Source organism: Hylaeus volcanicus, chromosome 5 (genome assembly GCF_026283585.1).
Source record: "Hylaeus volcanicus isolate JK05 chromosome 5, UHH_iyHylVolc1.0_haploid, whole genome shotgun sequence".
Taxonomy (NCBI): domain Eukaryota; kingdom Metazoa; phylum Arthropoda; class Insecta; order Hymenoptera; family Colletidae; genus Hylaeus; species Hylaeus volcanicus.
The window spans coordinates 7,262,603-7,274,878 of NC_071980.1; the positions used below are offsets into that span (position 1 = coordinate 7,262,603).

The 12,276-nt window shown below is 46.3% G+C and overlaps 1 protein-coding gene across 2 annotated transcripts in view; it reads right to left on the reverse strand.

Moving 5' to 3' along the window:
• The window catches only part of LOC128877532 (neural-cadherin-like), a 187,387-nt gene that overhangs the window by 104,447 nt on the left and 70,664 nt on the right, over positions 1 to 12,276 (reverse strand). Inside the window, exon 1 of one of the 2 annotated variants that reach the window (XM_054124912.1) lies at positions 2,924 to 3,005. The exons of the other annotated variant lie outside the window; for it this stretch is intronic. Coding sequence (XP_053980887.1) covers positions 2,924 to 2,975 — 52 coding nt within the window. The 5' untranslated portion in view covers positions 2,976 to 3,005. Of the gene's footprint in view, positions 1 to 2,923; positions 3,006 to 12,276 lie in introns of those variants that run through there. 2 annotated transcript variants of the gene reach the window in all.

Below are 12,276 nucleotides of genomic sequence, written 5' to 3' on the forward strand. Positions count from 1 at the left end.
TATACAAACATACAGTTGGAAACATGAGGCCTACCACATTTATTTTAAACTTTCTTCAATAGACGCGAAGGGTATATTTATGGGACTGACTGTAGTTACTAATTTAAAAGTCCTTTGAAAGTGAGAGGATTTGGATACAATACACTTGTAGGTATCTAGTAGCAGAATCTGTAGTATCTGTAGCAGAATCGAAAGTCCCAATTTAATTTGGAACTTCAGGAACGAGAAGTAGCAAAACAAGGAGAACAAAGACACCACGAAGTCCGTTCGAATCGTTTCGACACGTTGAATCGTTCAAGAAAATCCTGCACACCTTCCTCGCGTTAAAATTCTCTGTGAAAACGTCGAGTATGATCCAGGGGGAGAGCCATAGCTATCGTTTGCAGCGTCCAACGTTAGCGAAACACTGCAGGTTTATCACTGATCCTCCGACCACTTAGGTCCGCGTCTCGGGTTCAACCCACGCCGTTACTGTCAGCCACTTGTCTCCAGCCGACGCATTAGGTCAGTTTTCCCACCCAATGTCTTCAGTGATAAGGACTACTGTCGGTGCGGCATTGTGGCCCTTGTCAGGCCAACCGAGGCTTCGAGAACATCTCTGGCCCCGAAGTTGACCCGAAGAGGACTTTAATGGATCGAACGTCCACCATGGCTCTGTTCCTAAGGATCCCACGATGGAGGATCACGTGAAATACTCGCTGTGTGAAGGAAAAGATGTTCCAATACTGGGTTCATTCGGTGCTTTAACCTCTTCGAGCGACAGAGGAAATTTTCATAGATATCCGAGAAATGCCAGACAATTTTAAGCAAAGATGCACGATTGTAAACGAAAATGAGCAGCGATATATCTCGGCTCTTAGTCCTTAGCTCTTGGCCCCTTTTTGCAAGCGTACGAAGGAGCGATACATCGTATCGTATTCCATATTCAATTACGAAATAGTAGCCGGTGACATGAAATCGCTTCTGGGTAATAATTGCCGGTCAACAATGTGTTAACAAAGAGAGACCTCGAGTGTCGCATCCTTATCTCTGTCTCGCCATACAAACTCGCGCAAACTTTCCACCAACTTGACGATCGTCGCTCGGGGCAATCCAAAACCATTTCTAAGATTTTCCCCCGCGTACAGTCACGCTGTTCGTAGCTTCGGATGGAAAATCTCGCGTCGTGGGATACGGACGCCGAGCGTCGCGAACGATGCCGACGGCGCGCGGCGTAATTACCAAGCCGAATTGATTTTCCGTCGGTTGAATGGAACGACACCCCAATTGTGCTAGTACACCGGAGACCCACCGAGGTACGTTGTACGTACTGAATGTACGCGTTGTGCCCGTTTGAAAATAATGCTCTCGATCGATGGCTAGCGCGGTTAAGCCGCGGATTCCGCTCATAGTCAGCGACGTTCGCTGGACCGTTTTCGGCGCGGAAACGATGTAACGAGAATTCGTCAGTCGCGATTTTCCCCGAAATTTTTGCACCGTTCCTCTGCCATCCGGTCCCGAAAGTCGCGGACGTAAACGCCCGGTTTAGCGAGGGTGGTTCCGCCGGAGCGTTCACGTGGCGCGAAAATCGCTGCTATGCGAAAGCTGACAGAGAAGGGGCTGGCTGGAAAACCGTCGAAGATGATACGGAAAGGGAAACGTCGAAGGGGCTGCGCCGAATCCATTTCGCCCAACAGTTAATTGCGAACGCGGTCCATTGGCAGACTCCGAAACCCCGACATATAGATTCTCGTTTCCCAACGAATACGAGGCTCTTACTTCGTGAACCCGACAGTAAAGTGGGTTCTCCCTTATGTAAATTCATGAAAGAGTGCAATCTATACGATTAAAGAGCAAATGCTGTAAACATTTTAAACACAATGTACAAGTACTTTGTATTAACCCTCGGATGTAAAATAAATTGTATCATGTATGAACTTGTGTAATGTTGTATAATTTTCATCGGTAGAGTTTCATAGAGGCTTGACAAAATTTATATAAATAAAAATATAAATAAAAATCGAGTGAGAAAACGAGGATAGCTTTGCACTCGGAGTCACTTGGCTTGAAATCTCCGCGTCACCGAAATATAGCGTGGGTTACTTTGTAGAGTAAGATCTGATGTTTATTGAATGCTGAGAGCTCGGATCATCGGCTACTGTACCCGTTTCCTGTCTAGATCTCAATAAGTAAACATTGTCTGTGCTTTCCCTTTGATCTCACATAAAATGCGAAAACATGACGCAGCGTTGAGCAACCTCCTGTTTGTGAAATCCCAACAATTTCAAAACAGTTCCACGCTAGAACGAAGTTTTCCAGTGGAAAGGGTACGCTGGCAAGAGTAAGTTTCGTGTAAACTCTGACTTCTACTCCACTTGGTCACCAAGGATTCTCCTATGCTCACGAGATACCATAGAATGGGCGCAACCAACGAACACCTAAGAGCTTCTTGCCCGGATTAAAACAATAGCGAACCAGAGAAGCGCCAAGTAGGCGCTGTTGGTAATAACCCAGAAAACCCTTTGCGGATCAATTACTAAACCACTTTCATCTCGTGAAACAACGACGGCATTGGGACATTCGACCTTCCATTTACTATAACTCATCACGAATGATCAAGCTCTACCCTCCTCCTCAGACTACTCAAACTATTCCTCAGGAAAGTGCACCATTGCAAACGTTCTCTGTCCGATCATTAGAGCACTTCCCAAAATCCATAGCGTACAACCCAAAAACTGTGTTTATATCTAATCCGAATTCTACCCGCGCTCAATTTACGTCACGTCACGTCACGTCACGTCACGTCACGTCACGTCACGTCACGTCACGTCACGTTTTAGCTGGCCTTAGAACTCCTGGGCTACGCGGCGTTCAGAAACAGCCGGTGTTAATCCAGCGAAGGTTCTACTAGTTTCCAGTCGCGACAGCAGCGGAATACACGTACCTAGGTAGGTGCTGTTGGTAATAACCCAGAAGAGTTTCAGCGGATCGACCATTAAGCCACTGTCGTACGGCCGGACTTCCGTTCGCTGTCATTCACCTTGCTTCGCTGAGCCCACCCGTCATTCGGTCGGAATTCAACGACAGCTTCAGCACATGTCACAATGCACTTTCAATTGCGAAGGTACCCAATCACTTACGAGATCCACCGAATACGTGCACATGCGACTGGAGCACTGTATCTACGGAGACAGTCACGATTGCGTCAGCGTTTCTTTCGCGATGTTTCTCGATTATTTATTGTCGGGACTCTTGGGACTTGGAGCTTTTGGGACACTGCTAACGGTATTTGGAGTTGACGAATTTGCCGATCCCTAGTCTCAGAACTTTTCCTGCATAGAATGACCTGTAGTTGGAACACTGCTATTCGAAGATAAAGAGTTTCTGTCGCGTTATTTCCTGATCCCGAGTCTTGGAACTCTTCGCGTACAATGTTTACAATGACCCGTAGTTCGGACACTGCTATTTGAAGATAAAAAGTTTCTGTCGCGTTATTTCCCGATTCCTAGTCCCGGAACTCTTCCTGTACAGTGTACAGAACGGTAGCTTATTACGCTAATCCGTCCAGGAGTCACCCGCGTATCTCGTACCGATGACAGAATAGATTACACGTACCTAGGTAGGTGCTGTTGGTAATAACCCAGAAGAGTTTTAGCGGATCAACCATTAAACCGCTTTCATCCCACGAGCGACCTGTCGCAATGTAAAAGCGTAGCCGTCGCGTCGATCCGACCGCGAAGCACCCGTGCAACCGTTTCACGCGCCACGGAGTCCACGGATGGGTTCACACACGCGACGTTCCTCGTATCGACGGTGTCCCTCGGTACGGCACCTGTTCCGGTCCACCGAGCGGTTCACCAGCAGCGATCACCGCGGGAAACAATGGATGGAAAAAACACACACACACACAGACACACGGCGCACTGGCGGAGCGTGGACAAACAGACGAGATCACAGAGGGACAAAAGAACGGTGGACGATGAATCACGGGTTCTTCTCGACGCTATCAGCACTTCACAAAAAACGAGACTATCGCGGAAATCGGGCTATCGTTGACGCGCGTCGATCGTATCCTCGTGGACTGGATCCGTTCGCTTTCCAGCCGCGTCTGTCTATATCGCGACGCATCGTCTGGAAACGGGCCGGTGGTGACGTATCGGTACGTCCTGCGCGGCGCCTGTCATCGACATGTTTTTATCGCGGGTGTATTCGGTCCGTCCAGCGAGCCAGCGTGCGCGCCAGTGGTTATTTCGTACGCGGAGAAAGTGGAAGGAGCGACGAAGAGGGCGAGAGTAGGCGGTCGTAGGCGAACGACGGCGTGCGACCGAGTAGTGGAGAGACCAGCGTGAGAGACCGACGCGGGCGGCAGCGTCGCCGTGGCTCGGCGTCGGCGTCGACCGGCGGGTGGTTCGCGTACGCGGGGTAGACACGGTGTGCGCGCCACTGGCACGGCTCAGGGTACGAAACGAGCCACGAGGGTACGGCACGCATGTACGCGCCACGACCAGGCCAGTGGGTATATGGGGGTTGCAGCCTCCGCGAGCCCAGATTCGCGCAGCCGCGGCAAATCACTCGGGGAGAACAGTCCACCCTCAGTCGATATACTGTGTCACCGCGTACGGAACGTGAAATCTCCGGAATGCGGTTTATGGGACGTGGTGCCGAGGCGACGCTCACGATCGGGACGCCCGGTACATCCTGGCGGACGGTGGCGGTTAGGGTCGGTTAAAGTCGACGATTCACTTGGACTGGGGTAGGTTGCGGTTGGATTCTTCGATCGTGTTGGGCTAGATGATGCTTCACTGATAGAAAATGGTGATTGTATGGGAGTTTGGGTAGTTTAGTTGTTAGGGTGGTCGAAAATCGTCTTCTGGGGTGGTGGAAGATTTGAACAGGATATTGTCAGGGATCTGACACGAATATTCACTGAGAATTCATTTTATGCATGATTCTAATGGAGACCAAATTTTCGTACACTCTAAAACCTGTCTTTATGAGATGTCAGTGGTTGGATTCTTCGATCGTGTTGGGCTAGATGATGCTTTACTGATAGAAAATGGTAATTGTATGGGAGTTTGGGTAGTTTAGTTATTAGGGTGGTCGAAAATCGTCTCCTGGTTTTCCCTCTTCAAATTTGAACAGAATACTGTCAGGGATTCGACACGAATATTTACTGAGAATTCATTTTATGCATGATTCTAACGCAGACCAAATTTTCATACACTCTGCATCATGTTATTACAATCACTTCCATAAATATTCGTACCTTCTATATTTATCGAAGAAATTTGTTTAAATTAAATGGGAGGTTTGATGTTTCCAACTATATGTATAAATATGCATGTCGATGTGTATTTAAATATATACACGTATCACCTTCTTTATATACATAATTATAATGACAAATTCATTTGATGATATCAAAACATTATTTAATTTAGTCAACCTCCTCCAATAACTATTGAGAGATATGAATATTTATGGGATTGAGTGTATTCCGGAATACATTCGCTAAAGAAGACAATTTAATATTGAGTACGCGATAGAAGAATATACCTATTCCATTTCTCTCCAAATACAAAAATCATCATTGATACGACACAAAATTCCATAGGGTGTACCATAAACAATACAACATATAAAAAGACGTTCACCAGGGAATCGAATTACACGGTTGAACGAGTACACAATAAAAACTGAGGCCTATCTCCCAATAGCAACAGCTAGTAAACACGTTAAAGAACACAGATTGCATCGACTTTGTCCAGAGTTTGTGCCACAGGGTGCCCAGCTCGACAATGCCACGAACGATGTTACTTTTACATTTGTCCCGATGTAGCGCAATCCTTCGGTACGATACGGGCACAATGCCGATGAATTAACGTGCCTCCGCGGCTCCAAGTTTTACAAAGATCTTCGTCCGCGTCTTGGGGATCGCTCTACTTTCCCCATCCGCGATACGAGACGAGATCGTCGAACCGTATTAAGCTCCGCATTGTTACCCGGCTGTACGTCGTATCGCCTTCCGATGCGATCGAAAGTCGATCGCTGGCCGCTGAACGTCGTGAAAAAGCCTCAGAGAGTCCATCCATCCGCGTCGTTAAGCCATCGTGAAGCCCAGCCACCGGGTTTATCGATGCCCCCCCTGTGTGTTTATGTATCAATTCGGGTTCAGTTAACCCTTTACTATCCCGTGTGACTCCGAGGTCGTGGGAGGCAAGAACGCCAGCAGTTCTTTCAAGACGAGAAGGAAGTTCCTCTTATTTCCTATCGAAGGTCCTAGTAAATCATGCTGTGACTATCCTTCCACGCTCCTGTGTGGTTATGATCACATAAGATATAAATTTGATGTATAATTCTAACGAAGGAAAGGCTTCGGTCTGCCAGAATTGTTACTCGCGTGATTTCAAGCTTTAACGAATCGCAACACCCTAATTTCCCTTTCATCATCCCCCTCCCCCCACCCACCCACCCACCCACCCACGATGCTAAGCAAACGCTAGCGTAGACACGTCAATAGATTATAAGGGCAGATGGCACGAGTTATATTTCTTTGGAAAGGTTTATGACTGGAACGAGGAGTAAGTCCTCCGCGTGGGCTATGCATCATCACGGGCGGACGTTGAAGGATGGCTGGCGACTCGCAGTCGTGTAGTTATTGCGTGTCGGATGATGTTGTTTAGGGCACGTAGGAGTTTGAAAAGATGACGGGTGATACGACGCGACGTTGTACCGGTAAAGAATGGGGTCTTGTTCCAGAAGGATCTGGCCGAGGATGGGTTCTGGCAAGAGGACCGCGAGAAACCACGTAGCGCTGGAACTTTCTATTCGAAACCGTACCGAATAATACAAATTCGAGGGGCCACGTTGCAAAAAAAGAAAGTTGCTCGTACTTTTTGCGCTGACGGACGCTTGGGAATAGCCCTGAGAAAGTTGCATTGCGTGTTTTGTCGAAGGAACTTTGCGACTCTAGAAAAGGTTGACTGGAAGCGGAAACTACCAGATAACTCGTTGGAAAAATAAGCTACTATTTCGTTCCTATGCGCATTTTTTTGACATTATTTTTGTTAAGGAACTCCGGTACCGATACCTTTGGAAATGTATTTTTAGACCTACGTTATGTTAATAATACGGTTTGTGTGGAATGTTGACGCAGTTGATACGTTGTAGGTAAAATACAGCGCGTTTGTTTAGCTCACAGAAGAGGCAAAACATCGGCCAAGTCTGGAAAGTTGGCGTTCCATCGTGCGCGATAATCGATATCTGCTCGCGTGTCGTAATACGCTAGCCCGAAGTGCGTTTCCAGGATTTCTTCGGTGTTGTGTTACTTGGCTCGTTGCTTTAAATGTTTCCTTGGCTGGGTTCGATGGGATAGGATCGATGCACTCCAGAGATACTTGGCGAATATTGCCTACCGCATCGTGGAACATCTCAGGTTACCACGTAGGCGTAGTGGAAGAATAAAGGAGTACGGAGTCTATTTAAAGCCACCGTTGTACCGGATGACGTTCCTGAGTGCAACAAGCCGAGGTAAACAAACTTGTTGATCGATAGCAAACCTGATGGAATATATTACACGTTTCCCTATTCATATTTAATCGCGTTAAATGGGCGTCAATGGAAAACTCCCTTTGTATGAAAGAAGCTGAGTGAAAAGACTATGTCGTACTGTGTATCATAAGTGTTGATATTCAATTCTTTAGTAATATATTCCGAGAATGTTTCCACATTTTTAAATATTGATTCCAATTCTATAAACCGAAACTAGCGACGCAACCGTGTTAAACTTGGTTTGTTCAGAACATAAACGCGATCATTTCAGAAAATGAAATAATTCGAAACTGTATTTTTTATTTTTGTAATAAAGATACGTTCTAAACACGATACCAGTAAACAATTTCGACACGATTCGTCTCGTTCCGTCTCGTGCGCATCACTAGTCGATAGATGGCTTACCAAGGGACCAAGATTACGTCGAAGGGTCTGTGCAAACGTAAATTTAAATTTTTCTCTAGGAGACAACCTACCCTTGAATAAACTCTTCCTTCGCGGCGGTGGGCAAACAACACGACGCGGCTGAAGAGTGACAACTCGCGTGGCGACAACCCTGACAGGCAAGACAGTCCTCGTACAGCGTCAACCGGATGTTCCGGCGTTCCGTTACCACCCCGGTAACGAACAATTTCATACACGACCTACCGAAGCCAGGACGCAGAGGATGGCTCTAGACAGTGGTTCCTGATTATCACATAAATCGCGCCGAAATGGATTGACTGGCGTGTTTCGTGCGGCCAGATTATACCGAGTGTTGTTTCGTGTTCTACGTCGGTCCAATTGAAGATCGATCTGTCTCGATGTAGAACGCGCAACGGAACTCCGAAACCCTCGAAAATTATTTTGTCGAGGAATTCTGTCTGACCGTGACCGAGTGTCCAAACTCCGGTTTGACGTAAAAGTTAGTTGCTGCAGGGATGTGTCAGGATGTTTGGTGACTTACTTTTACGATGTCGCTCATACACGAGCCGTTCGTCGCGCAAATCGATCAACTTCGTGAAACAGAATGATGAGAAATGCAATGAAATAGTACAGTTATTATAAATATGAAAAGCTACGACTATACCAAGTGCTTTAACACTTAAATGTAAGATTTTTCAAAAAGTGATTTGTGAGGCTCATATAAGACTTCTCCTTGAGGAAGTGAAAATATTCCAGATGATGAATCATTGATGAGAATAAATCTGAACGGGATGAACCTCTGAGAATGTAGATATAAGATTCTCTTTTCGTCTTAGGTTCGGCGATGTATTTCACGTCGACCGAGATATGCATCCTGAACGAACAGCTGTGTGTAGGTGTATCGATTCGAAGAAAGACCTCATTCTTTTGTAAATCCTCCGACTGACGAGTACTCTAGGGATATCGCGTAGAAGTGGCAAGAAGAACAATGGACTAAGATAGATAGCCCCTGGTAGACCGCTGGGAATACTAATTGGTCTGGAGTAGGCATTAATCTCGATGACTTGTAGATGTTCGGATAAGTAGCCGTCCTATTCGCTGTAGCACGGTATCATGTATGCCCAGGGAAGATAACATCGACGTACACAGTGGTCTGTTGCATCTAAGGTTTCCATCATCCCTCTTCGTGGTGATTTGTAGCTTTCGAGTAGCGAAATTGAGACAACGCGTCCGATCCCAGTCGAAGAAGAGCGTCGCTTTAAAGGAAGCGTTAATATACATTATACAAATTAAAAATTAGCCAGCTTCCGTTTAGAGTGGATTATCGTGTACCTAGACAAGTTGTATAAGTTTGCTCGACAGTACAAACAATCCTCTTAACTGTTGCCTTCTTGCAGCGGTCGTGGTCAGAAGGAGGACTTAATCGATTTCGAGTAACCTGAATAAACTAACTGTACGGAACAGTCCAAGCCACTAAATTGCATTAAGAATAACGAGGTAGATAACGTTCCGACGAATCTTAGTCTTATTTATATATTTTAGATCGCTGTCGCTAGGTATCATAAAAGGAATAAATAATGTCCACTTAAGATTGTCCAAATTCCACGATTCGGTTGTCATACGTCAGATGCCAGCCTGGAGGGCAGAAATATTTTTTTAAAGGTAATCGTACTCGAAGCACTCCTGTCGCGTGTTGTATTTTCGAGTGTCAGGGAATTTCGCTCATTTGCCAAGCGAAAGCCTCGTCGTCGTGCTTTCGAGGCTTCGGAGTTACCGATTCTCTTTTGCAGCAGCGCAGTGATTTTAGCTGCTTCTAAGAGGATAATTCCGTTGGCGACGCGACAATATTTTCAACTGTTGGGAGAGCTTTCCAGCAGGGACTTTTTCCCCTTCTGCGACGAGTGGACTATTTTCAATGGTATTAACCTCTCGGTACGTGCACCTGAATGCAGGGGCTATTTTCTCGTCTTTCGATTCGTGCCATTGCTGTGTTTCGCGTCTCTTAGGAAATACAAAACTTTATTACGCGTGCAAATTGAATACGTATTATTAGAGAAGGTTGTATTTTTAAAAGGGCGTAAAAACGAGGTATTGTTACTCAATTTTCGTTTTCTTTTTTAATAACGTGTTCGTCTAGCCGTGCGTCTCCGTTTAAGAATGCATCGCGGAGCGCATTTTCAATGGCGCCACGACGTTGTAGAGACTCTCGGTAAACACATTCGCAATAATCGTCGAATTTTGAGGCCGCACGAGAAGTGCTTCTCTCTATGCAGCGCATGAACTCCTGAGATTTTACAAGGAAAGCGTTTCTCTTTATAAAAGCGTAATACTTTTGATACTTTGCACGCTCCCGCGATACCGCGCTACTTCTCCACGCTTTATAAAGAGTTCTTACGAAACAAGGTATACTTGAAATACTTTCGCAGACTAGCAAGTTTCAACTCCCGATAATGTATTACTCGCACTTCCAGGGGGCCGAAGTTTCCTCGATAGTTAACGACAGAAGTCCACGGTTACGGGTCTGCTGTTACTCGCAGATCGAATTTTATGGGTGAGAAACGGCGATTCGAGCGGAAGGTGTAGTGGATACCACGCGATGGACGTTCGTAGGTAGAAATTTTGACAATAAAGACTTCCAAAAATACCTTAGTTGTAAATAATTAAAAAGGAACAAAACTGGCAATATGAAACGAACTAAATATCACGTGACGAGGTCAACGTATTGAACCTCGATGGATTCATTTTTGTATAAACTATTAGACTGTGTAGTGAAAATATGCAGTCCCGGTCGTATGCATACGTAGCTGTAACGATACGCGTAGCGTGTCTGACATACATCGTCTCATTCTCCTTCAGCCCATTGCACGAGGCGTAACGCATGGGATTTCTATTTCTTTTTAATTATTTACTCGTGTTCCAGGACTCCGACCGTTTGAAAACTTTTACTGAAAATTGAACTCCGCGTACCCTTTCCCGTCGATCCGACCGCCTCTACCCGAAGATTTTCCTGTCCGAGCAAACGCGAACCATCATCGCTCAATTTGCTGCGCCGCCGAGCGCATGATCCACGCGAACGCCGGGAATGCGGTTTCCACGTCTGACGACGTTGACGAGAACAACTGCCGACACAGTGCGAGCCAACTGATCCAAAACTCCATTACGCAACCCCCAGACAATTTCCGCCGCATCAGTGTTCGGGCACCGCCTCGTGTGCGCGCGGAAACACGGGCGCAGGAGCCGAATTAGCCATTGTATCGCGATTATCAGACAAATGGTAATCGGATATCGCCCGTAGGATACGATCGGCTCGTATAATCGTTCCCCTATTTAATCCGAGGCCCTCGGTATTTGTCCGAACGATTTGATTACAGTTAACTGCCACTTAGGCAAATGACGTCGCCCGTTGCCAAGTACGAATTACTTTTCGGGAGAACGATAATCCCCGGTTCCCGCGGAGAATCGACGCGTAGCGGAAAAACGATCCGTCAATCGGCTCGAACGCCTTATTCGCGTCTGGTCTTAATGAAGCGTCGCCCGGGGGTCATCGGGGTAATTCGATTGTTCCCGTCGGTCGACGATTTACGAAGTGACTGATTGCAACGCGAACGCGGCAGGTGATTTCGTCGATTCGTCGGAGGGAGGAGTTCTTGTCGATCGGGAAGCTGAGACGACTCGAGACGTAGCGGGCGAGAAACGTTTACCGGGAATTAACTGGAATAAAATATCGGAACGGAAGGAACATCGATTGGGTGAAGGTAGGGAGGTGGAAATGTAATGGCAGGATGCGTCGTAGAAATAAATCGAAATCGTAGAATGAAATTTAGTGAGTCTATTTAGTAAGACTATTTAGATCGGTATTTCTTTCTGTGTCTATTAACGTTTTCCCATAATTATTCTCTGAATTGTTTCTTCCTTATTAGTAGACCATATGATATCGATAATTCCTGGAATATATCATTGTTGCGGTTTTTCTTTCGATTGTGGCTCGAGACAAGCTGTGAACTGCAGTATGTGCAAGGCGACGAAGCCGAATGCACCGCAAATAAATCGACCAAGTAAAACGGAGTAAAAAGTCTCGTTTTATTATTTCCAAGGAATTGTTGGGTACGGGCGAACACCAAATAACATTGCACGCAGACGTGTTAATTCACATTGCATTGTGAATTAACACGTCTCATAAGCACAACCTAGTGGAAAACAACTGCTTCGACAACCTGTTCGTCTAACTATCGCGTACCTTGCTATCTCCTCTGATCTGATCACAGGAAAATTCCCGTGGACCCGCCTTCCGGAGGCGACGACTAAACACGAGCGTTCCACCTCGTAGAAAAAGTCCACCGA